We start from the raw sequence: 24,809 nt of genomic DNA, 5'->3' as shown, positions 1-24,809 counted from the left end.
TAATAGCCAGAAGATGGCGCTGTTTTACAGCCAAAGAGCGCATCAGTCACACGAAACGTGCCGTGTATGGTGTAAGCATGCTGTGCTGAAATGTCAGATTCATCCCAGCCATCCAGCACGCGACACTGAAGTCTGTTCAGACTGAATTCAGTTAACAAGCCCAGGTGATGCGGAGTCTCACGGAGGGAGCTGTCACGTCTGTGTTGTCCCCACGAGTGGGCATTCAGCACCTGGTCCTTCACAGGTCCTTCCTCTTCAATTGTGTTGTCACTGGCCGGCAGTGGGAATAGAGGAAGGTCGATAAGTGGATCAGATTTATTAGCAGTCCAGACAGGCTGCAGCTTGCCAGATGTGAAGGGAGCTACTAGTTGCAAGGCTGCACGCGCTGTTCGTTTATCGGAGCGCGAGAGAGGAAGACTGCGTTTCTACAAGTGCGGCACATCTCAAGGAAAAGGTAAGAGGGTTCGGGTCTGACCAGGCATGCAAGGACATTGCTAATTTTTTAACATAAGCTGTGCTGTACCATTGATTAGCAAAATTAAGATGAAATATCATGCTAGTTATAATAAACGGATAACTAGTTGATGCCCATGCAGCATATTTTCTGCACAATGCGTGTTCAAACAGGATTGTATCATTTTTAATACTTCATACATCTTTCCTCAATCTGCCATCTTTTCCTTGCAGTTTGTGGATAAAACGGGACAAGAGCTGCAGTGTTTGAGTTAATGAGCATGTGTCAACCATACCATTGTAATGTGGTTTCTGTGGTAATAAGCCTGAGTGGCAGCCCCTCCTCTGTCTAATTCTGGCACGAGGCTAGGGGGGCGGATGCACGCCTGGAATAACAGCGGTGGCTGCATCTGCTGCAGTGAGGAGCTTCAACAAGTTTGTTATGCTAAGAAGAGGGAGGGGGAGAGAGACAGGACTGAGGTTAAGGGAGTGACAGTAAGGAAAAGTGACAGCTGCCAGTGAGTGCATTATACTCAGGTTGCAGAAATAGAGTGTGTGTATAAGTGTCTGATAGTGTGCGTTGTGATTTAGGGGGAGGTAAACCTGCACCATGGAGCAGCTCAGACTTGCACTATCCTTGCACATCCTTCTGTTTCCTGCATGGGCACTATCCAGTCACTCCTACATGGACAGCATCCTCGCTGCTCGCGCAGGTGAGATGAAAATTTAAGTGAATGGTCACGTGTTGCACATATTTAGTGTGGACTGATATACTTTCATTTGTCTTCCACTCAGCTCTCGGCTTGTCGGATGACTCGTTGAGGTTTGACCCCTGTTGCCTCATGTCACCTCCTCCGCCGCCACTCTTCCCCCCACCGCCTCTGCTGTGGAAGCGTGGCAGCCCTGTAGGTCACACACTCACACCAGATTGCATAAACACACCTCGTAAACTATTACCAGGAGTCTCATGGTGAATCACATGTTGAGACCCTGCTCATTAGGATTTTTTTTTGTATCTTTTCAAACAAAGGATGGTATCAGCTTCTTAGAGCCAAGTGTTTTTGGAGGAGAGGAACCTGAAAAACAAAAACCAGCAGTAATACCTGGGTGTTCACCTGGCCCCCCAGGACCTCCAGGACCCCAGGGACCAGAGGTAAGGCACAGTTTCAGAATGGGAATATCACATTAGTGGCTGCACCACTTTACAGTGCGATTTAAATATCGCACATCCATCAGACATTACGCTCAGCATGCTGTCGCTAGGATGAAAATATTGTTAGAGAGGCATGGAAATCAAGCAAGATGACCCTTTTAGTATTGATTTCTTTCTAATGTACCAAGCTTTTTGAGATTTTTTGAGCTTGTTATGGATTCTGTAATTTTTCAGGGTCACAGCGGACTGCCCGGCATTAGAGGACCAAAAGGGGAGAAGGTTTGTTATCATTTTGGCCTTAAACATAACATTTTATATATTTTCTTATGGAATTATTTGTGTCCTTGAGTTTCTCTCTGCTCTAAAGACCACTTCCTCTCCTGTCTTCTCATTTGTCCTCCTTCAGGGAGAAATTGGACGTCCAGGGTTAAAGGTGAGCCACTCCTCCTCTCCTGCATGTCTCGCTCCCTTGCTCATCTTCTCTCTGGATGTCCTTGGAATAATGGGATCTGGATCTATCTCTCTTTCTGCCTCCATTGTCCCCGCTCGGCACCTCCAATCTCAGTGATGTGATTTGTCTATTGATGTGCTCAGAATATCCTCTGCACCTGCTTGATGGGTCATGCTACATTAGTCTTTGACCACGCAGCAGAGCTCGATCACATCCCTGAAGGTCTCCTGTCATCCTCCTGCTCCTCACCTCTCCTTTCTTTTCTTTTCCTCTGCATCTCCCTTCCCTCCCGCTCCTCCTTTCCTTGGCCTGACTCCATTAGCTCTTGTGCTGGATTCCAGTCCTGCTGATCCAGGCTCTTCAGCGCTCCACTCTTGCGCTTTAATCTCCCTAAGTGCTTTTGCTCTCCATGATAAATCATTCCACGCAGCAGCAGGTCCACGGTGTCTCTATGGGCTGCAGTTTTAATGACAGGCGGCTAAATGAGAGCACGCTGCTAGCATGGCAGCAGCTCTGGGTTTCTGGGCCAGGTGTCACCGGGATGTGAGGCCTTTGTGTTATATATTTGGCTTTCCAGCTTTCAGGGAACTGGCAATAGAGCAAAATCAATGAGGCCTTAATGCCTGTCCAATAAATAGCAAGTCTTTGTGGCAGTGTTGTAGCCTTCCATGCTAGCTTTAGTTCTCTGTCATTTCCAATTTGGAAATCTTTTGTGGTCACTTTGATATGCTCCTATCTTTGCCATGTGTTTGAGACTGAGCCGATGCAGAATAATCTAGATCAGCAAAAAAGTTGCATGCCATAGAAATCACATAATAGCAAAACTAAAGGAATATCTTGATAGTTAGTAAAATATCTTTTTGTTAAGAGTGGCATTAGAAGATTGACATTAGGGAGAGTTGCCAGGCTGCTACAGTTAGCTTCAGCTGCAGAGTAGACTACATGCAGCCAAGAAATAGTACTGGCATATAATTCAGCTCAAAAGGACAGCATGTCATAGCTGCACTCCTATTTTAGAAAGATTAAACAAATGAGATACAACACGTTGACATGATTGGTTAAGTTATGAGTAGATGATTTTGTTACTTTTAGACAAAACCAAGCTAGCTGTTCCCCTTGTTTTCAGGCTTTTATGCTCAGGTAAGCTCATATAACATGCCCATGGTGGTGTATTCATCATATTTTGACTGATACAGAATAATAATGCTCAATGAAAAGTAAGAAAAACACAATAATTTTTGGATGTTCTTTGTGTTTCTTTAGGGTCGTACAGGAGCGCCAGGCCTTCCAGGAAAACCAGGTTTACAAGGATGGCCTGGACCAGAGGGACCAAAGGTGGGTCCAGCCTCCAGGTTTCTCTACAGATAAATTATGTACTGTTACATACTGATGTGTATTTGTACAGGGTGAAAAGGGGGATCCAGGACTCATGGGATTACCAGGACTGAGGGGACCGCCAGGGATAAAGGTTACTCAACACTATACACTCAGTTGCATTGTTGTAAGCAAAGAAATTAAGACAGTCTTTGATTGACTGCCACTAATTTCTGTTCTGCTTGGTGTTCAGGGTTTGCCTGGTTACAAGGGAGAAAAGGTAGGTCCAGAATCACTTCTCACACTTCATGTTTTTTAACAACAGAAATAATGTCCTCTCTAAAGTCCTCTCTAAGCATTTTATCGCTTGTGTCTTTTTGAAAAGGGGACTCGTGGTGACCAAGGAGTTGCAGGACCAAAGGGTGATAAAGTTAGTGGAGAAATATTCATTTTTTGATTACAAACCTTCAATTGTGTTTCAAGCATTCTTAAAACAACTTTTTGCAGTTAGTTTATCTGTGGGTTTATGGCACCAAAAACTGATTGAAGACACTCACTTTTAGGTCTTTTCCAGCTCTCGCCATTTAGTTTTGATTAAAGTATCAAAGATGCTATGAGTTTTTTTTCCTTGCTGAGTTAATGTTTTTTTTTTTTACAAATAATGTTTTAATTTGTCTCCATTTAGGGCTCCATTGGTTTGCCAGGGATGCTTGGGCAGAAGGTAAGGCTGATTTAATAATAATTACAGCAAAGATTAGGATTTAAACTGACTATGCTACAACTTTTTTGCCCAGGGTGAACAAGGGCCAAAGGGAGGGCCAGGGGTCTCTGGAAAGAGGGGACCAACTGGACGGCCCGGGAAGAGAGGCAAGCAGGTGAGGAGAAGACGAGGAGGAATGATATACAAGACGCCTCTGTACGCTCTGTAAGCAGAGAGCTACGTCTTTCATCAGCTAATTCAGTCACTCAACTTTTACTTCACTTCTAAGTTTAGACCAGTAGGGGCTGCAGGGTCTTTGGCATCTCTATTTAAGTTTGCACACACACACACACACACACACACACACACACACACACACACACACCGAACACACATATTTTTTTCCATGACGAGATTACCTTAGCTATTTACGAGAGGCAGGTCACCTCCACTCTGCGTGTGTGTGTGTGTGTGTGTGTGTGTGTGTGTGTGTGTGTGTGTGTGTGTGTGTGTGTGTGTGTGTGTGTTTACTGATGTTGCCTGGTTTTCACAGGGAATGAAGGGCCACAGTGGAGCCCCTGGAGTTATGGGCCCCCAAGGACCTCCTGGTCCAAACGGCCATCCTGGTCCACCAGGACCCCCTGCCTCAGGTACCAAACCAAAAATACATTTAACGGTGGCTTCATGGTCTACTTGTGGTCTGCTCATTGCTGTCGCCATCTTTTTGTCTTATTAGTTGTTCAGTTATTTTACTTCTAGTTAATAATGAGACTCAATCATGTTTATGCCAATCAAAGTATTGAGAGAAGGGTCTGTCTTCTCTGACAGGGATATAAATTTAGCTGCATTTCTTTTGTTTTTTTTATCAACTGATCATCTGATGAGTGTTCATCTGCTGCTTTTGTTGACTTTTTAATATATTTTCTACTGTTTTCGCTCCCTTCTGCTATGTTGATGTGATGTGATGTGTTCCATTCAGGTGGAAGTAAAATATACCAGGTGCTTTGCTGCACTGTGTTTGTGCTTTTGCATAAGAAAAGGTACCAGGCCAGAGCCCACCTCTTCTAGTAGACTTAGGATTAGATCTCATTGATTGTCATTTCACAAATTACACAGAGGTGCACTTGGAATGAAACGTCATTGCATGGTTTCCTGAGTGTTGTCAGACAATGACTAGAATGAGGACAGTACAAAAATGTAAATATATGGTATATGAAATGAAAAATACAAATACTACTGACATAAATACTGCCATGGTCAGGATAGTGTATGGGGCCTGGGCATGGGACAGAGCACTCACACTAGTCAAACAAATAGGACTTCTTAAACATGCTTGGCCAATGTGCAGGTTAGGGTATGCTAAGAGGGCATACTATACTCAGGTATACTAAGACTTCAAACCAACAGTCTTCAAATAGCTACAGAAGATACCTAACGAGTGATCACATGTCTGAGAGGAAATGCCACGGTTTGCTAATAAAAACACCCGACAATGGATTTTATTTACTTATTGATTTAATAATATATTTTTCATTAGTCACCGAGCCCCATACTTGCCAACCTTTGGGGGGGGGTTGGTCATATACAAACAAAACAAGAACAATGAAATACTTGAATTTCACAGAGTTCATTTATTGGACAAAGAAAACACAGTCCACAGTAACAAAGCAAAGTCACATAGAAAATTTAATAGCTGTATCCCGTCCCCTTCACGCTGTCCCGGGAATTCTCTTTTCCACTCATTCTGGAATTTACACGAGTACTTTCTCTTCGTACTCATTTCTTCTTCTGCTTCTTCTTCTGTTCTGTTCTGTTTGCCGCGCTTGACTTTGAGCCGAGGTGTAACTGTTATTAATGTCCGGCCGGAAACGGCCCAGTCAGAAGAGAAGGATGGTGTAGCAATATTGTTGTCCGGGTGGAAATCAGGAGAAATTCGTGAGAATTGTGGGCCCGGGAGATTTTCAGGAGGGGCACTGACATTTGGGACTCTCCCGGGAAAATCGGGAGGGTTGGCAACCTTGCCGAGCCCCTAAACACTGCTGGGACATCAAAGTCATGGCTAAGTTTAGCTGCTATTCAGTAAATGGCCAACTGAACATACTTACCCTAATAAAATCCATACAATGCACAGACCATTAAAATGGAAGCCAAATATAGAGACTAACCATTTCTTCTGAGTTGATGTGAGGGTCCATGCAGAAATGTTGACACTTCATTGTTAGCCTCATTTTTGATCCCAGAGGTTGCAGCTTGGTTTAATATCAGAGAACAGTATGAGCATGTGTCTTAACTTATTTTTTCCTCTGTATATTTTGCTTTGTTACAGGTCTCTATCTGGTGGGAGAAAAGGGAGAGAAGGGTCTTCCAGGTCCACCTGGTCGCTGTGACTGTGACTCCACTGTGGTAGCCAACAGTGCTCCTTTTGGGAGCTACACACAGCGGGGTGGTCCTAATAAAGTCCCTGCAGTAAGACCCACCCAACCTTAATTGTTACTTTGCTTAATTAATCTTCAAAACTGATAAGTTCTCGCTCAACAGGTTTTGCCTCACCTTGTTTGTGTGTTTAGATATTTGTGGTAAACAGTGAGGAGGAGATGGAAAATCTACAGCTGGACAACGCAATAGCATTCAGGAAAGACCAGAGGGTGCTGTACTTCAAAGATAAAGATGGATGGAAGCCCATTCAGGTGATGGTTTGAAGGATAATATGAAATTGAAAACTAACCTGTTACACCTTGGGTTTTGAATAACTAGTACTAGATGCTCACATCTTTCAGTCTCTACTACATACAGTACAGTAAGTGATCATTTATACCCCAAAACTCTGTCACATTAAGAGTATGTAGTTAAGGTAAGGCAAGAGATTGAATTTTTCAACTGAAAAATTGTACCTCCTTAAAAAGTATCAACTTAAAAACTACTGTCTTCCTATTTCAGCAGATTTCTGATAGCTATTGGATTGTCTTACTTTCATATAAAGGCTTGGTTAGAGAGGTTCGATGTTTAACATAGGCCTTGATCTAACACATTTTCCAGGAAAAATGGCTTGTACTTTGTTAAAACTGTTTTACACACCTTCATGCACCAGGTGATAAAACTTTTCAGTAACTGTTTCGTGCTTCCTTTGTGGTTTGTTTTAGCCCTTCCAGCCGTTCCAGTCCACAGAGAAAGTCCCTGACAGAGTTGGTGCGTGCGGGGATGGAAAGGTGCAGCCTCAGCACGGAGAGGAGTGCGATGATGGAAACCAGATCGTCACTGATGCCTGTCTCAGTGAGTTGCATGCATCTCTAACTCAGTCGTGTGATGTAGGTGTTTTATGTTTTTATGCACAGACAAGAGTTAGGATCAATTCGTAAGCTTGTTTTCCTTGAAAACAACAGAAGAGAATTATTCTTCAGACTCAAAGCAGGTAAGACTTTTGCCGTGCAAGCACTACCAAACTGTAGAATATCACGCTGTTTTAAGGCGCCCTGCAGAGCTTTCCCACTGCGCACCGCAGCGTGTAAACCCACAAGGCAGAGAGGATAAAAACAGCGAGTGCTGTGCAACCTTTCTTTGATCTTTCATTAATCTTGCCCTCTCTTTTTCTGCCATCCTCTCACTTCTCCGTTCAATTAAATTAGCAGAAAAATGCTGTATTGGCATCACTGGAACACACAGTGATGCCAAGGCATTACTAACGTCTTCTCTCTCTTCCCTCCCTCCTTACTCCAACACTCCCCTGTCATCTCAGACTGCAAGTGGGCTTACTGTGGAGACGGATACCGTCATGAAGGCATGGAGGAGTGTGATGGAAAGGACTTTGGTTATCAGACCTGCAAGTCCTATCTTCCTGGGTATGTTTAATACGCAGTAAATACCTTTTCTTAGGCATACATTGACCAATATGAATCCTATTCAGGCTCTGAAATGAAAGTGTCCTTATCTTCAGGATGTACTGTTCTATGCTAATGCTTAAGGGGATAGTTCAACATTTTGTGAAATATGTGTATTTAGTGCTGAGAGTTAAGAAGAGTTTTGTCACAGTCATGACTGTATGGTTGGGTGGAAAACAGGAGGTGGCTAGCTTAGCTTAGCATCAAGACTCAAAGCAATGGGTAACCATTGGCTCCATGGTCGCTAATGCTAATTTATTTAACTATTTATTTGCACACATGTAAGATAATGTAGAATGTTATAACAGCAAACAAGAAGAGAGCATCAGGACCTCACAGTTTAGACACAAAACTACAATCAAAACACACAAAAGCAGCAATTAACACACTCACAAATCTAAGCTAATCCATCCAATAACTCGTGACATCTTGAAGTCATAAACACCTAAAAATTAACAATGAAAGGAAAAAGAAAATGTATAATGTGGGCACTAGTTGTGGCAACAGAAGTAAATTCTGATCAACACTGCCAACATTAGGAGTTGAAAAAAAAACAAAGTATCCAGGTTTTTGTTTAACAATTTTAAATCATGATTTTTTCTTTGTTCAATAATCTTTTTTTTTTTTTTTTCAAATTTAAATCCTTCATTTTAGTCTTTTTTAACCTGTGTCGGAAGAAGTTCTGATGTCAGATGGCCTGAATAAATCCAAAAAGCTGACTCACATGTTGAGTGCATTTTTTTGGGAGAAAATATGGCTCCTGATTTAGTCTGTAGACATCATCAACATCATTTAACTTTTCGCATGGTATGGTGTCAAAAAAGCAACCTCAAAATTGCAAAAATCACAAAGAATTGCAATATAAACGAATCGGCACCCAAAAATTGTAAAAGCAACAAACTGGGAGAAAAGCATGTCGTCCCAGACCCTAGCCAAAATGACAATAAAATATTGAATCTTGAATGTAGAGCTTGATACTGACAGAAAGTAATCCTGCGTCGTTGGCAAACATGTGATGCCTGGATGTACAAAGCAGCTTGCAAACTAAAATTAAACTGTAAACTGAGTTCTTTGACAAGTTAAATCATTAGCCTACAGGACACCAGTTGGTCTAGCAATTTAACACCCTTTATACTGGGGCTGTTATCCTTATTACTGCAGTTGCTGGTTTGACCCCTGCCACTGACACTTTGCTGCGTGTCATCTGCCACTCGACTCTCCCCTCACAACACAAAAACAACATTTTTGCCACAGTGTCAACAGGTAGAGGTAGAATGTATTAGGCTCTTTTAGGTGGATTGATTAATGATATTACTAATGTAGATAAGAATTGAAACCCTTTGTTTTGAGGGGTTGACCAATCAAGTACATTTGGTATCCTAAACAATAATGAGTTGACCTTATTCTTACATTAAAAAAGTCCTTTCACCTCTTTAAACTCACAGATTTCACCTCAGAAAATGTTCTTCCTTGTGACCTACTGTACAACGAAAACAAGTAGTTTGAAGGGTTTTTTTTGTTTGTTTTTTATTTAAACTTTTGTCGTTGTTCAAAGCTTCAGAGGTCCTGGTAAAACCTTCTTTTATGGCTCAAGAAGGTGCCAGGTTAGCTGTTGCCACCTGTTCGAAGACACTATGCTAAGCTAAGCTAAGCTAATTAGCTTCTGAGTATGGCTCCATGTTTGTTGTACAAACAAATAATTCTACTTAAAAGTCCATTAACCTTAATTACACACATTATATAGAAATTTGAGGTGCTTGCTTGGTACTGTGTGGACCTATTTTAAATGAAAAACAAAATGTCCTCGTCTCCTGCAGGTCTTTCGGGCAGCTCAGATGCACAGATTCTTGCATCATTGATTCCACTGGTTGCAAGTATTTCACCTGAACTGTGGGGAAAAAATGTCAAGATTGCAGCTCTGCAGTTCCTCTTTCTGATCACGAGGAATGTACTCCAGATTTCGACTGAAGGTCTTACCCTTTCAAAAATTACAGCTGGACTGAAGAAGAAGAGAACAAAAGAGAAGCTCTTGTGTCTGCTCTGAGCCATGAAAAGCCAGGAGAGTCGACTTTGGCTTCATATTCTCACTGGCCTCAGGGAGGAGCTCTGTTTCTATCCTTTCATCGGCTGCAGGACTGTTATGGACACTGGTGATGGCAGGGAACATTTAAATGATTGTATCATATGAAATACTTACAATGTGTATGACTTGCTGACTGTTGATGCAGAAATAAGCTACATCCTGAACTTTTTTTGTAATTAGTAAGGTGAAAGCCTTTTCTCAAAGACGCAATGATAATATTGATACTCCATGTACTGTAGTATGAAAATCAGGGGTGTGTAAATGTGCCAATTCCTGTGCAATGTATTTCAAAACCTGTATTTATTAAGTGCAATGTTGTTGAATTGCATGTAAGTGTGTATCAGTTCACAGAAGAACACTTTAAACTGTGCTGTTTATGTATTAGCCAAAGTTTTGTCCTGATGAAGTGAATGTTCAGATAGCCGACAGAAGAAAAGTGATTGTAAGACTGCAACAAATACATGAAAACAACCTCCAGCAGCATGAAGAAACTGCTCAATCACATAAAGATTCAAAGGAAAGTTGTGATTCATGGAAATCTTCCTGCATGAATGATAAGTTCTTAAAACATGGTACATTAATAAAGGTTAGGTCTACACTTCACTGCTGAGTCTTCATTCAGGAGATACTACAGGGGATCTGACAGAGGGAGTGTCTGTGGGCGGGATTAAATGTGGATGACCAATCAGAAGTTAAGTTCCTGCACCAACATGTATGATGAAACTGCCACGTAGAGGACCATCTGCACAACATTTGTTCAAAACTTTTACTTGCCTGTGAATCCTGCTGTTTGTCAGTTGGCACAGATTGTAGCGTGTTAGCATGTTGCTGTCGGTGCTGAGCTGGCTCTGCTCCTCTCTGCTGCTCTCTGTCAGCGGGGGAAAGCTGCCTGAAGCCGAGGTGTCCATTGAAGTCCTGCACAGACCTTTCCTCTGTCACAGAAAGTCAAAGTATGGAGACATCCTGCTGGTGCATCAAGAAGGATACTTGGAGAATGGGACCATGTTTCACTCCAGGTAGGTTTGGTGGTGAAGATGGAGGCCAGACTGTTGTCCCTACCCTCAGAGCGAGTGTACAACTGTATATCTAAAAACTTTACTTCCCTTACTTGGACACGTTCATTTTTCTGTTTCCACACATCTGTAACATGCTTCTCAGCTTTAAAACTTTGACAATAAGGCAACAGTTGTTAGCCTTTTGGTGGTAAGAGCTAGTTAAAACATCCTTTGCAGAGCTCGTTTTAATATTAGCAGAGATCAGTGCACGCGGGCTTCATCTGTTGGGTGACGCCTCCTTTTATGGTCACGTGACAAAAATTTAAAGCTCAAGTTAGTAAAATTATTCTAAAAATCGTGTTTTTCCCGTTACTTCTCGTGGTATATTACTCTACGGCCTAGCTAATGCGCTAAAATTTAGAGGAAAGGTTGAGATAGTGATTGTTGCAGTTTTGGAAGTTTATCAAATGGAGTAGAATTAAAACAAAGCCCTCTGTGTGATCAATAGAAAAACATTCAAGACCCAATTTAGTATGTTTTTACATATGAATGTTAGAAGTTAGATACTGATGTGTCAGACAGTGCACACTTCCAGATAGACTATTGATTTGTCATATGTTTGATTTGAAAAAAAAATATTTTTTTGTTTGTTTTTGTTATTTTTGCCAGGAAACTTTATTGACCCATGTAAAGGATCATTTCTCCAAGGAGTGGACTGTTTTGTTCACAGGGGATGCCAAAGCTGTTACAAACAGATGTGCCTTACGAGAGCTTTAAAATTTTTCAGAAAAAAACAACCCCTTTGAAAATTAACAGGCTTTTTCTGCTTTCAAGCTCTTCTTGTCTTTTTTTTTCTTTTAAGACTCTCTGCCTACCCAGAAAAAAATTGTTTCCTTACTCACCTCCCCTCTTCAGCATTACTTTAATGAGTGTTTACAGTTGTTTAAAACCAACTTTTAATCAGAAAAGGAAGCAAAATACTAATTTTTATGCCTTATATTACATACATCTATGATGAGTACAATCAAAGTATGCATAGCAAATCCTTAAAATGTATGTGTCATGTTTTTGTTTATCTTTTGAAATTTGGAAATTGTAATTGTCAACATGAGAAGATTCTTCTTCTTTGACCTAGCTTTATATTACCCTTCAACTGAGGTGAATCTCACATTTCATTAACCTAAAACAATAATGATGATATTATTAAAAGCCAATTCATCCTACATTTATTGTCTTTGCAGTATGTTTTTATGTTCTGTCTGTGTGTGTCCACCAGTCGAACTCATGGTGACAAGCAGCCAGTGTGGTTCACCCTGGGCATTAAAGAGGTGATCAAGGGCTGGGACAAAGGCCTACAGGACATGTGCGCAGGGGAGAAGAGAAAACTTGTCATCCCTCCAGCTCTGGCCTATGGGAAAGAAGGGAAAGGTATTGTGGCCTTGTTTGTATGCACCGTGTAAGCCTCACTGCATGAATAGTACATGTTCGCCATTGTTACATACATAATTTATTTATGTATGTTGTTCTTGTCTGTCTTGTCTTGGATGGCTCTTGTAGGGCTCCCACACTGAATGCAGGTCTTTTTCAGTGATAATAGTCTACTTTTCTCTCACCGCGGAGTATGCATGTACAATACTGTGCCTTTTTCCTGGTAAGCACACACTGTACTAACAATTATAACCATCTGTTTTTGCCTGACAAACTGTGCTTTGATGGTAAATACTAATAATGCCCTCTCTGTCTTCTCCTAATTCACATTAAAACACAGTATCCTACTTTTTTCCACATACTTTTGAAAAAAAAGTTTCTGCAATGCATAAAGCAACCTTATGTGGAAACAAGTGTTGGCCTAAACTACCATTTTGTGCTTACTCTGTACACATGGTAAGGTAAGATCCCACCTGAGAGCACATTGACCTTCATCATTGAAGTCCTTGAGATCAGAAATGGACCAAGATCACACGAGTCATTCCAGGAGATGGACTTGAATGATGACTGGAGGCTGTCGAAGAGTGAGGTGAAGCATTCATTATGTTTGTTTGGGTTCACATGTAACCTTTTGTCTCAGTGTATTCATTTCTGTTTGACTAGCTCTGCTTTTACATAATAAAGTAAATAGACCTGATTTGCTGTCATCTGTTCAGTCAGTTATTATATGAAACCAACTGATCCATCGAGGCCTGTCAGGGTCATCAGAATTCAGTTCATTATCACACCTCACTCTGGACTAACAGGATTAATCTGAGTCCATGTTTTTAAATTGGGCTTGTGCCAAATGTTCTGCCAAGAATACAATAAACTAGCTGCAGTATTTTACAATAAGTTTTACATACATTGCTTTTATTTTACACTATTACTCTTTGTCCCCTGCCAGGTGAAAGAATACCTGAGGAAAGAGTTTGAGCGACATGGCTACCCTCCTAACGACACACTGCATGAGAACATGGTGGCCGATATCTTTGCCAAAGAGGACGAGAACAAAGATGGATTCATCTCCTCCAGAGAGTTTACATACAAACATGATGAACTTTAAGTTCTCATTTTATACTGCAATACAGTCATCCATCCGTTCACACAGTGATTCAAGAAGGTTTGTACACGGTATCCCTCAGGTTACATGAATGTGATTTTAGTTTGATGTGTCATTTTACAGGAGATGTGAGCCAACATTTTTGTTGTTTGTTTTTTTACTTCTGGTTATCTCAGTTTGTGTGTTGCACAGATCTTTCAAACACAACATGTGGCACATTTACATTACAGGAAAGTGATCCCATTTTATCTTTTAAAAACATTTTTGGACACTGTACAGTGTAAAATGCATCTACTGAAAGTGTATCGTGTTGGCAGGCTATGTAAGAGGATTTCTGCTTCTAAACCTCTCTGAAATTCAATGTTTTTCATTTTGTAAAATATAATGAGATTTATAGAATTGTCCTTTTTGGGGCCATTTGCTTTTTTTCAGTCTTCAGAAGATCAATAACACTTGAGAGAACAATATTGATTGGTGAGTTACAGTGCAGACAGAATACTTATGAAAGCTGGAAAAAGGGCTGCTATATGTGGTGAATGGAGTATTTATGGATGTGCCCTACTCGAAGCTTTTCTACATTACATGTCACAGTCGCCCAATCACTGATGGCAAAGAGTGCTACCCAAAGTGGTATTAGTATCAACTTATCTAATTTACACAGATTTTACATCACCCAGGCCAGTTCTGGGGTTCAGGCTATCGTCTAAGGACACTTTGCTATGTGGGAAGAGAGACCTGGGCTTGAACCCTGAACCTCAGATTGAGAAACTCTTCCACTGCCCAATAACTATGTTTCTTAACAGGTGTCTTTTAATCTGACTACATTAGAAAATGCAAACTTTTCATTTACTTTTCAGATGTTTTTAATACAACAGGCTTAGATTGTTCCACTTTATTGAACTTTTATTAAAAAACAGTTCTCACATTTAAAAGAATGAGCAAAAAATGATTAAAAAATAAGGGAAAATGACATGACATGATGCTGTTTGTAATCCCTGCAGTAACTGTGTAAATCCAGTTTTGGTAAACCTCAAAAGAAACCAGCCACTATTTTCAGACTCCACTGTTCATTGAATCCAAATCGCCCCCTTTAAGGCACAGGTTAGATTATATCTATTGTGCACCCATGTTCCTTTGCATGAAGTACAGTTTATGATACCCTCTAGGCCAGGTTGAATTTTTTAAAATTATAGATTCTCCTTGAAAAATACAACCCAGGGACAAGGTTGTTTCAAGTGTGACTCTTTATGTTCTTAAAAGTGCTCCCGGCTGTTTTATGATCTTGAACTTCTTAGCCTTGAACCCAAAAAGAATGTCACCCCCAGTGACAAATAGAATCCAGACCATCCTGTTTCTGTCGCTGTGGGGTTGACTTCTAAAAAGCAAATACATCAAGACTCAGGTCTACAGACAAATGACGACTCTGTTTAGTGTGGATCTCAGAGTTGAAATCTAAATGTGATCAACAAAGTGAGGACTATACTTTTTAACAAAATACTGTGGTTTATTTAGTTTGCATGTTGCTTTGTACACGATGATCCAGTAGGTGGCACTGTCTTCACAGGTGTTAGTATGAGCTACTGCATTTAGGGAGAGGAAACAGTATACCTCAGTCATTATCTATTCATAGCAGACATCACCTCTGAGTCACTGAAAACTGAAGTGTTCCCATAGTCTGAAAGTGTCAGTACTCCTTCATTCATGCTTATTAAGATTAGTGTGTTACTCATAAAAAACAATTAAATCAAACAGGAAAGCTACAAAATATGTACAAGGATTTCAAAATGCAGTAAGTAAGCATGTGTTGAAGTGCAGGTGAGTTTTTTTCTAAGCATCTGCTTACTGTTTTTTGATATTTGTAACATTTCAGATATTTTCTTCATAGTCATGGTATAGTGGCAGCTCAAAGGGGGGGTCAGGTACTCCGATTAGAAGATTAGATTCATAAAAATCAAATTTAGGAAAAATTCCTTCAGCATATTTCTACCACACTTTAAGAACTTCTCTTATATTGATGTTTAAATATTAAAAAGTGCAGCTCAAAGACAAGCTCTGACAAAAATCACAGATATATAACGTGAGGGCTCTCTTCTGTACGTAGTTACAGTCATGCTTTCAAACTGTGCCAGGAGTCACGATAAATATAGCTGCTGGAGGACACTGTCCCTGGACTGAGTGTGTATGAGTACAAGTAGGGAGAGACCTCCTCCTCACACACATTCAAAACATTCCATACTGGAAAAAGGTCAGAGGTCACATGGTTAGAATAAGGCGGGACCCTGCTTGACACTCACATATACACACATCTGCACACAAATACACTAAACACAAACAACGGGCACACATACACATGAGAACCACCACTGCTGTGCTGGTGTTTTTACAAGAAGGAAGCAGAGGAGTGTAGCTGCTGATATGTGTGAAGGGTTGAGGATGAGCATGACTCATCTGAGGTGTGTCCTCATCCCAGGTGGTTTGGCGTTCACTGTCAAAAAAGAAAACAGAAACTTAGTGGGGGATGCTGAAGTCAGAGTGAGACCTAATGTGTCCTGAGAGGTCACCTCTGTTTTCTTTGCTGGGGTAGATCCGAGGGAAAGGCTTGAATTCATCGGGAGGGGGTAGATCTTCTACAGGGTGGAACTGGAACTTAGACTCAAAATCATCTGCTAGAAGTAGAAAAAGAGAGAAGATGTTAGCATGGGCTGAAATGCTGAAGAGATAAGGATAGGAAGAATTAAAACCACCTTGATATCTGCGGTCAAATAAAATGAAGGCTACAGTAAGGCTCACCCAGGCTGTGCAGGTGTCCGTTCCTGAGGCTGGACGGAGGCAAGGGAGGAGGTGGAGGAGGTGGAGGAATGCGGCTGGACAGCTCAGTAGAGGGTGAGCGTGCAGGAGGAGCAGGAGGGGGAGCCAGCCGACCCATACCTGGTACCATGCCAGGCAACAACAAAGCAGAAGAGTCAGGCATCATCTTAACATTTCCAAATCTGTGTCTTCTTTAATAAACAACAAGGCTAAAAAACTCTGCTCTGAGTCAGAAATGACACAGATGTGTCACAGCTGCAGAAAGAGTTACACAACTCATACCAGGCTGACTTTAATGACTACCTGGGACACCTTCCAACCTTTACTCTAACCAATGATTGTCCAAGTAGAAAAATGTTCAACAGCAACTACTCCAAAACTCCAGTGTTGTTGTTTCTTACATTTACATTTACATTTGATTGGGAAATATTTCACAGAAAAGAACAATTTCACACAAAAAAATAACATAAAACTCCCCTTTATGTAATCAGATTGAATATTTTTGTATGTATATATTTGTATTTTTTATTATTTCTAACTCAATTATGACTACACCACATACTTGGGTAGCATACTTCAGACAAAATAAACAATTCACATTCATTATACTACATCGCAAATAACACAAACCAATGATACACACTGTATGCACATGTCTGAGTCAGTTCTTTGTAACAAACATGAAAACAAGCAAACAATCTCTTACGACTAGGATCCTCTTAGTTAACTTAATTTCCACTGAAAAGTGAGTCGGTTCAAACCAGTTCTGACTTTGTACTCCTTCAAAGCGTTTCTGAGAATTATTTTGTGGGTCCTAAAAAAGCACTATGTTCCTTTTTTTAATATCTGAAACTGCTCCCAGTGAAATGTCTCAGACAAAATAACTTACTTCACACTGCTAAAAGAGCTCACACACAAATAAACCCCAATATACAATGTGTGACTGTTCCAAAAAGGAAACAAATGTGTTGACATTATTTAGTGAGCCACTTCATACACACACAGAAAAAAAGAAGTGCTTTTTTCAAAGGGGAAATTAAAGGTGACTTCAAGTTCCTCTCAGGACCTATAAACAAAAGTATGTTCTCCTGGGAACATCAACAAGCAGTGAAAGGATCTACGAATAAATCCCTTCATGTTTTGAGTCTGCCTATAAAAAGCTCCTGTGGGTAACTTTCAGTGTATGTTGCTCTGTGGCGCCCCCTTTGGTCAAAGCAGTGTCTCTCATTTCAATTAGTGGTTTTGTCCTGTACTTGTGTCAATAATGTTTTTGTTTAGATGAAAGACGTTCCAAAAGTCTCCTCAAGAGGGTCTAAGTATTTCTTCAGACATGGAACTGTTTGATAACAGGTGAAAGTCAGGTGAATACAGAGTCTGAAAAGCAGAAATATTTCAGTTTCTCTTTTTAATCCCTAACCCCTCTGTGGGTTTCACAAAGTGTATGAAAAGGAACCATTGATGCATGTGGTGTCCTTACTTTAAATGACAAGGAAAAAAAAATTGTAACAGTTCAAAAAAATATTTTACATGTCATACAGCAGCTTCTGCAGAGGGCTTCTTCCTGCAAGTTACACTTAGGAGTTTTTATTGTTCTGGATCACAAATGAACCTCCCTGACTGCTGCTCTGGAAAGCTGACTCCAAACAGACACACCAGCAGGTCCTCTTTCATCCACCTGTTAACAGCTGTCTATTTAAAGAAATGTCTCTGGTATGAATAAGTTCTTCTCAGTGTCCACCTACCTGTACTCCTGGGCACAGCGGGCGGACGTCGGGTGGGGGCATTGCAGGGATATGATGGGGGCAAGGAGCGCATGGTTGGAGAGGGCACTGGAGGCACCTTGGGCGGTGGAGGAGGATGGTTAGATGGGCAGCTGGGGGTGAAAGAAACTGGAAGAGGTGGTGGAGGAGGTGGAGGAGGACCCAGTGGGCTGTCTCGCAGGATGGGGAACCTGGAAGACTCAGTGTGGACAGGAGAGGGAGGTGGAGGGTAAAAGCTCCCAGAGGAGCGGTCTCCTGGCACAGCAGAAGGGGACTGAAAAGGAGGAGGGGGAGGGGGAGGGGTGGAGGGCTGGGAGATGGAGGTGTAATGTGGATGCTGGATGGGGAGCCAGGTGGGCTTGGTGACCTGAGAGGGAGGTGGGGGAGGAGGACAGGAGGGGAGAGGAGGAGGCTTGTTAGCTGGACGGTCCTGAAATGCTTGAGGAGGGGGAGGCGGAGGAGGAACCGAGGGAGGGGCAGGTGGAGGTGGAGGGGGAGAGGACGCAGGAAAGGGAGGAGGGTGTCTGCTGCCGTGAGAGGGTGAGGGAGGAGCGGAGGACGAGGAGGTGATGGGGCGGTGGGCGGAGCTCCGGGCTTCTACAGTCCTAAGAGGCTCAGAGACACTGCTGGGGTCTGCTGGGGAGGGGGGGTTCCACAGAGGCTTCAGGGAGGTGGAGGAGCTCGACCTTGACACTTAAACACACACACACACACACACACACACACACACACACACACACACACACACACAAAGTCATTTAAATTCAACACAATGTGAATGCAACCTGCATTAAGTAGGAGTTAAACATTTTGTTCCAACCTGGAGTCTTTCCTGTCAGGTCTCTCTGTCCTATAGGCCTGAGGGTCGGGAACCCTCCAGCAAACAGCCCACTCAGCGTGGGTCCCATGGGTGCTGTCTCTCCTGTTGAAGCACCCCCACCGCTGGATGCATCTCCAGTGCTAGATTTGGGCTCTTAGGGATAACACATGCACACATTGCATGAAATGAGTGAATCCTGCACCACCCAGAATCCATCCTGTCCCTGAGGGCTCCAAACATGTGGCTACCAAAACTACACTAAACAACACTTCTTTCACAGGCAAATGTCTCCATGTAGGTGAAAACAAATACTGAACCCACTCAAACAACATGTTGATAAAATGTTAAAAGAAAACAGGTCAAGACTGTTGAAGTCTCTTAATAGTAGCTACATTTAGAGCATTGGAGAATACAAGCACGCAAATAAAGATCGCAGTCAGACTTACACTTACTTGTGATGCTGTTTGGTTGTGTTGTAGTGTGTGTGTGTGTGTGTGTGTGTGTGTGTGTGTGTGTGTGTGTGTGTGTGTGTGTGTGTGTGTGTGTGTGTGTGTGTGTGTGTGTGTGTGTGTGTGTATTCTTGCAGTCAGTATGGACATTGCTCTTACTATCAACAGCGGGGGCACTGCGGTCATTGACCTGAGTGACTTTCCTGAGCCTGGCTCCTTTCTGGATGTCAGCCAGCAGGGCATTCCTCCCTCCTCCACCAGACTGGAGCTTAGGAGGCTCGGCTGGACACTGTGACAAAAAAAAAGGAAAAAAGAAAAGAAATTGCCTGGTAACTTTGACCTGTTTTTCACCCTATGTGCTCTCTCTTAGGAATCTGGTCCTTGATAACACTCATTTCTTCTTTAATTCTCATCTACTCCAAACTGTTCATTCACTCTACATGAATCCAAACAAAGTGATCCTTATGCTCAGAGCTGCTGTGTTTGGTCTGTTTGAAGCAGCTTCTTAAAGCTAATCTTTGTGGACAAGAGTGGAAGCCCTTGTCTTTTTCTTTTCACTTGCTTTTATTCTAAGTGATTTGTGATATAAGGTTTTGCTTGATTAGTCATTACTTTTGTGCTTATAAAATGACTATTTGGTATTATAATATTCATTGCATGTCCCTCTATTGGATTTCAAAGATGTACGGTCAAAATAACAGTCAGTGGGGTTGTTTTTGACTTTCCTGGCCCTCTTTTACCCCTGTAGTATCTTTCCACTGTTTACAGCAAAAATATCTATGTAATTGTAATTTAATTCTTCTCATTAGAAAACCCGGACATCAGTCTCTGTTGGAAAAACTTTGCTTTTAGCTGCTGTCTCTTTAAAGCTCCCCCCTCCACAGCTCCTTTCCCTCTGGAGGCTTGTTAGAGGCAGAGCTACGGGAAGACCTTAGTGTTTGAGGCGCGCCTCTCCAGGATTGTTAAGGAATGTATGCTCTTGCCTTTAAAGTCAATGACGCTAAAGTAGTGCCTGTACTTCCATCTTGAAAACCCTAGTTTTAACTTGACTGCCATTGATGCATCTAGTTCTGTTGTGTGGCTGTTTGTGGTGTGTTGGGGTTTGTAACAGACCCATCTACCTGCCCTGTGCCTGGCAGAGCGAGCCAGGTGGGATAACAGCTGTTAGATACCAGTGCATAATAACACACCACGTTTCACTGTTAGTAATGGTAACAACATTACAACATTTAAAATAGTGATTAAACAGGTTGCCGGTCAGCAAAGCTACCATTTTCAACGCTAATATTCCCAACACTGGTCATGAACCAGTTTGTAGATCCTTATGGGACGACTTCATTATTTCATCATCTTGTGAAAATCTCAGACTATTTCATAGTAGGGCTGAGTATTGGCAAGAACCTATGTGTATCACAATATTATGATACATCACTTTATATCTATTTGATTGGAAACAACTTTTCTATTTTATTGTGGTTTAGATAATGAGAGACAGATGCAGTGTTTCATACATGCACTTAATTTTGTCACCTAAGTTTGTTACCTAAACTAAGACGTGGTCAGTTAGTGAAACCAATAAATATCACTTGGTGTTATTAAAAATAATCTAATATTGCACAAAACACAACTATGATTGTTACTTTATGAGTCTACTACACTGTAAAAATTGAACTTCAAATGATTTTAAATTGACTGACCAAAGAACAGAGAGAAAACATTGACGTTTATGGCATCAAAAACCCACATTATCAAGTTTAGGAATAAAATATTTTGAATATACTTTAAGATTATATTTGTAAAACAGTTTATGGGCAACATACTGTGGGGGAGCTCTTCAGCGCCATCTACTGCAGTGGAGGTGCAGAAGAGGTATCATACTTCCAACTCGCCTAAAATATGAATTTTTATTTTAACAAAAATATTGATATTAAGAGTTAAAATATCAGTATTTTGTCACATGTCACAGAAAGATATATTGCTGAATCAATATTTTTTCACACCTTTACTTCACAGGACAGACCATTTTGACTATAAGCATGGGTTTGCAAAGGCCACACTCAAATTCAAAGGAAGCTCTGAGCATTCCCAGGGTGGCCAAGCAGATTGCAGAACGCAGCCCATGCTACCCCTGGTTGCCCCTCTGGATCTGCTTCTGTAAATTTGACTGGCAAATCTTCCTGTTTTTTGACATATGCTGAACATTTTTTTATCCCAGAAACATATAAACATCGAATCAAATGACTATTAGCTGTAATCCTACAGTGAGCTACCCAGATTTGAGGTTTTATTTGATTTAATCTTATTACATAAGGAGCTGAGTGGGGAACATATCATACTGTATACAACGTTATCACCAATCTCACTTTTGACGGACATAAAATGAATTCAGCAAAGGTTTCAGAGAGGAGAGGATCATTTCGTACACTGTAAAAAGTCTGCTGTTTTCTCACAGAGTCTGGTTCAGTTGATCAGTGTGTGCTGGAGCTGTGTGTCTCTGTGGTGTGGCCTTGTTCGCTGGCAGGGACAACTCATCTAACATGAGAACACTGCGCCTGCTGTGGAAACATTACACTCTGCTGCTACTGAGAGTCTGCTGTCTGCGCCACTGTGTGTGTGTGTGTGTGTGTGTGTGTGTGTGTGTGTGTGTGTGTGTGTGTGTGTTTGTGTGTGTGTGTGTGTGTGTGTGTGTGTGTGTGTGTGTGTGTGTGTGTGTGTGTGTGTAATATTCCAGTCAATAATGCAAATACCCCGCAGGTGACGGTCAGTGAGAAGGACACAAGCGTTTACAATTGCATGAAAGAGTCGAGTCACTCGAGCACACACTGTTACCTGTGGTAGGGCAGCGCTGGGTGGAGGTGGAGGGGGAGCCAGGGGAGGAGGAGGAGGAGGAGGAGGAGGAGGTGGGGGGACTGGCATGCTGCAGCCTCAGACACCTGCAGATACAAACACAGACACCACAAACTTTATGTCAGAAGCTGCTACTGTGTTGCGGGGCACTTTGCTGACCTCCAACCCTCTTCTCTGCACAGGAAGTTCTTTCACCACCGTGCTCAGCAAAACAGGAAGCAGCGAGCGCTCCATCCTCTCCAGAGAAATCCGACACACATACCCTCCCTCCCCTTAAACGCTGTCCTCCTCTTCCTCCCACAATGCTTGGTTGCAGGACTTGGGAGAAGAACAATGGAGCTTGTTGTGTGCGAAGTAATGGACCCCTACCCTTCAGACCTTCAGTGTCGAGGAGTGAATGGAAAAAAGATCGAGGAAACTCCCAAGGAAAATACTCCACACATTGTTATGTCCACTCACGTAACTTTATTAAGAATGTGTTGTCCTCCAGGAACAGCCCATGTCCAGGATTGTGTCACTTTGTTTCAGTCTCCACATGTTTTTGTCTGTTAACTTAGACAGTCACCGAGACCTCCACCCAAACTTGGTGACATCATAAATTCTTGACGTGCTGTCTTCCAGAGACTGAAAACAGCCCGAGGTTTTGTGCACATTCAGTTCTCTGCTGATCAGGCACATGCCTCTCCGGGGCAACTTCATTAAACAGACAAGAGACGCTGTTTTTGTCGAATATACTTAGACCTTGTGAGTGTGCAGATAACGCCGCCAATCTATGCATTTGGCAGACCGTCTAGTGTTGCTATTTTGATCACCTTATCTGTGTCAAGTGGCTTCTGTGACATTGCTAGTGTGGGTTATGAAAGGGAGCAAAGCTACATGCTGGTTTACTCAGCTACACAGAGACAGGAGCATGTGGGGATGCACCTCTCACACCAGCTGCTGGTCTTTGACCTGTTGACTGTCCTATTCTTCTTGAAAAAGAGATGACCCAATGAGACACACAAACAACTGGAAGGGGAAGCTGCTGTAGCAGAATATATGAGGGATCTGCAAACTTCATTTAGCATAACAATGCAAATTGGACTACATGGAGAAGGATTTGAGGAATATCTGAGGCAATGATCTGTGTTATCAATGGGTATGGTGCAAAGGAACTACAAACATGCACCTAAAGGCACAATCTGGCTGAAACTGGTGTTGATTCTGCTTTTTGTGGGAAAAAAAGGCTACACAGTACAAAATGGATAAATTGGACAGTTATTGATTTAACATGTGTTCAAAGTAGGGTCAAAAGTGAATTAACTGACCTGTTACATATTTAACAACACTAACACTACTACATGTGAGAATTGATTAAATTGCAAAACAGTAATAGCTTAAGAAAGCTTAAAATCACTTTCAAGAAATACCCAGTTAGCACAAATAGAGAAAGCATTCTCTAAAGAAGGGATGCTATTATAACTTAATATGGCTATAAAAATGGAAGTTATATTCACAAATGTTTTAAACACAGAAATATCACTTAAAACCTCTTTTTTATAACTTCTTTAGAAAAAAAGCATTTAAATGAATAGTAATGGTAATCTTCATGATTTCTTGATAGAGAGATTAACTGTGAGTACTGATGCTGACATTTTTCAAAACAGAGTTTAGTTTTCACCGTTTCCACACATTTCAGAGTTTTTGAGAAAAAGGAAGCATTCACCTGTCACAAACAAAATAAAATGTCTTTATGAGCCGTTTCCATACCTTTATAAATATCCGAAATCCACCTGTTTGCAGAGGAGCCTTCAGTGAGATGAGGCACAGCGAACTGGCCTCATAGTGCGCCCCCCGTCAGAAAGTTTCAAAGTTATATTTAGTCAAAGGAGAACACCACTTATCTGCCGCATGAGCTCCTGTAAGCTTCAAAACACAAATCCAGAAAGTTTAACATCACTTCACGTTCATTTCTGAGCCGTAAAAGCAGAAAAAAACATCAGATGGTGGTCCTGTATCGTGCTCTTAATAACTGTTTATTCCCTTAAGCGCGCGACAGGAGGGGAGCAGCGCGAGGACACACCTCACCACCCTGAACCATGCATCACGGGACCAATGAGAGGAAGAGAAAGAGAGCGCTTATTGGCTAGGGCAAAAAGAGCCACTTTCCCTAACCTCGAATTACACCTGCTGTGAGATAAGATAAACGTGTGAAACATTCATGAGAACCGGCTTTAAAATGTTTTCACGAGTGACTCTTTGTGTAAGAAGATCTCTCTGGGTGGAGTTTTTCTCCCCCACAGTTCTAAACTGGACTCCTGGAGGTTACCCAGTCTATGAGGAGGCACATTGTCGCCCCCCTGTGTTAGAAATACGACACTACAAGTTAACTTTATTCAAATATGTGTATGCCATAACCAAGAACCCACCCACCCAACAAAAAAAGTATATATCTTTATTCATTATTGATATAATTCACATGTCCCTTCATGATTTCTTCTGATTTTTATCCTCTGACTTATTTCTTCTACTCTATTACATTTAGATTTGTGTAGAGCATACGTCCGTGGTGTTTGTTGCTGTGTTACTGGC

At 41.7% G+C, this 24,809-nt stretch overlaps 3 protein-coding genes across 3 annotated transcripts; 2 read left to right on the top strand and 1 right to left on the bottom strand.

Moving 5' to 3' along the window:
- The first annotated feature begins 37 nt into the window (after positions 1-37).
- On the top strand, positions 38-10,632 carry LOC141802997 (uncharacterized). Its single transcript, XM_074686849.1, has 18 exons — positions 38-454; positions 1,045-1,166; positions 1,249-1,358; positions 1,484-1,606; positions 1,841-1,885; positions 2,013-2,039; positions 3,321-3,392; positions 3,463-3,525; positions 3,625-3,651; positions 3,757-3,801; positions 4,057-4,092; positions 4,166-4,246; positions 4,625-4,721; positions 6,398-6,537; positions 6,639-6,758; positions 7,212-7,341; positions 7,805-7,907; positions 9,764-10,632. Exons 2-18 carry the CDS (start codon positions 1,064-1,066, stop codon positions 9,831-9,833), a joined length of 1,392 nt encoding a protein of 463 aa, XP_074542950.1. The 5' UTR covers positions 38-454; positions 1,045-1,063; the 3' UTR covers positions 9,834-10,632.
- A 133-nt stretch (positions 10,633-10,765) lies between these two features.
- Positions 10,766-13,980, top strand: LOC141802999 (peptidyl-prolyl cis-trans isomerase FKBP14-like). The gene is made up of 4 exons (XM_074686851.1): positions 10,766-11,045; positions 12,301-12,452; positions 12,914-13,041; positions 13,399-13,980. The coding sequence occupies exons 1-4, from the start codon at positions 10,852-10,854 to the stop codon at positions 13,555-13,557; spliced, it is 633 nt and encodes a 210-aa protein (XP_074542952.1). The 5' UTR covers positions 10,766-10,851; the 3' UTR covers positions 13,558-13,980.
- Positions 13,981-13,994: 14 nt separating this feature from the next.
- wipf3 (WAS/WASL interacting protein family member 3) lies at positions 13,995-24,256 on the bottom strand. The gene is made up of 8 exons (XM_074686850.1): positions 23,988-24,256; positions 22,221-22,324; positions 19,551-19,680; positions 18,943-19,095; positions 18,105-18,815; positions 16,345-16,482; positions 16,116-16,220; positions 13,995-16,039 (listed from the first exon to the last, which is right to left on the bottom strand). Exons 2-8 carry the CDS (start codon positions 22,305-22,307, stop codon positions 15,999-16,001), a joined length of 1,365 nt encoding a protein of 454 aa, XP_074542951.1. The 5' UTR covers positions 22,308-22,324; positions 23,988-24,256; the 3' UTR covers positions 13,995-15,998.
- Between the last annotated feature and the right edge of the window lie 553 nt (positions 24,257-24,809).

Source organism: Halichoeres trimaculatus, unplaced genomic scaffold, assembly GCF_033239565.1.
Source record: "Halichoeres trimaculatus isolate MK-OKI-2021-1 unplaced genomic scaffold, fHalTri1.1 fHalTri1_scaffold_14, whole genome shotgun sequence".
In the NCBI taxonomy this organism is placed as follows: Eukaryota; Metazoa; Chordata; class Actinopteri; order Labriformes; family Labridae; genus Halichoeres; species Halichoeres trimaculatus.
Note: the sequence above shows the minus strand (reverse complement) of the source record. Positions and strands in the feature narration are given on the sequence as shown.

Excerpts from the sequence above, each read along its gene's own strand:
- wipf3 (XM_074686850.1), bottom strand. The coding sequence starts at position 22,307 with ATGCCAGTCCCCCCACCTCCTCCTCCTCCTCCTCCTCCTCCTCCCCTG. Across the intron at positions 16,483-18,104 it reads CGCTGTGCCCAGGAGTACAG|GTATGGGTCGGCTGGCTCCC; the intron begins GTAGGTGGACAC and ends GCATGGTACCAG. Across the intron at positions 16,040-16,115 it reads CCCCAGCAAAGAAAACAGAG|TGAACGCCAAACCACCTGGG; the intron begins GTGACCTCTCAG and ends CTTTTTTGACAG.
- LOC141802999 (XM_074686851.1), top strand. The coding sequence starts at position 10,852 with ATGTTGCTGTCGGTGCTGAGCTGGCTCTGCTCCTCTCTGCTGCTCTCT. Across the intron at positions 11,046-12,300 it reads GGGACCATGTTTCACTCCAG|TCGAACTCATGGTGACAAGC; the intron begins GTAGGTTTGGTG and ends TGTGTCCACCAG. Across the intron at positions 13,042-13,398 it reads GGAGGCTGTCGAAGAGTGAG|GTGAAAGAATACCTGAGGAA; the intron begins GTGAAGCATTCA and ends GTCCCCTGCCAG.
- LOC141802997 (XM_074686849.1), top strand. The coding sequence starts at position 1,064 with ATGGAGCAGCTCAGACTTGCACTATCCTTGCACATCCTTCTGTTTCCT. Across the intron at positions 6,759-7,211 it reads ATGGATGGAAGCCCATTCAG|CCCTTCCAGCCGTTCCAGTC; the intron begins GTGATGGTTTGA and ends GGTTTGTTTTAG. Across the intron at positions 7,342-7,804 it reads CGTCACTGATGCCTGTCTCA|ACTGCAAGTGGGCTTACTGT; the intron begins GTGAGTTGCATG and ends CTGTCATCTCAG.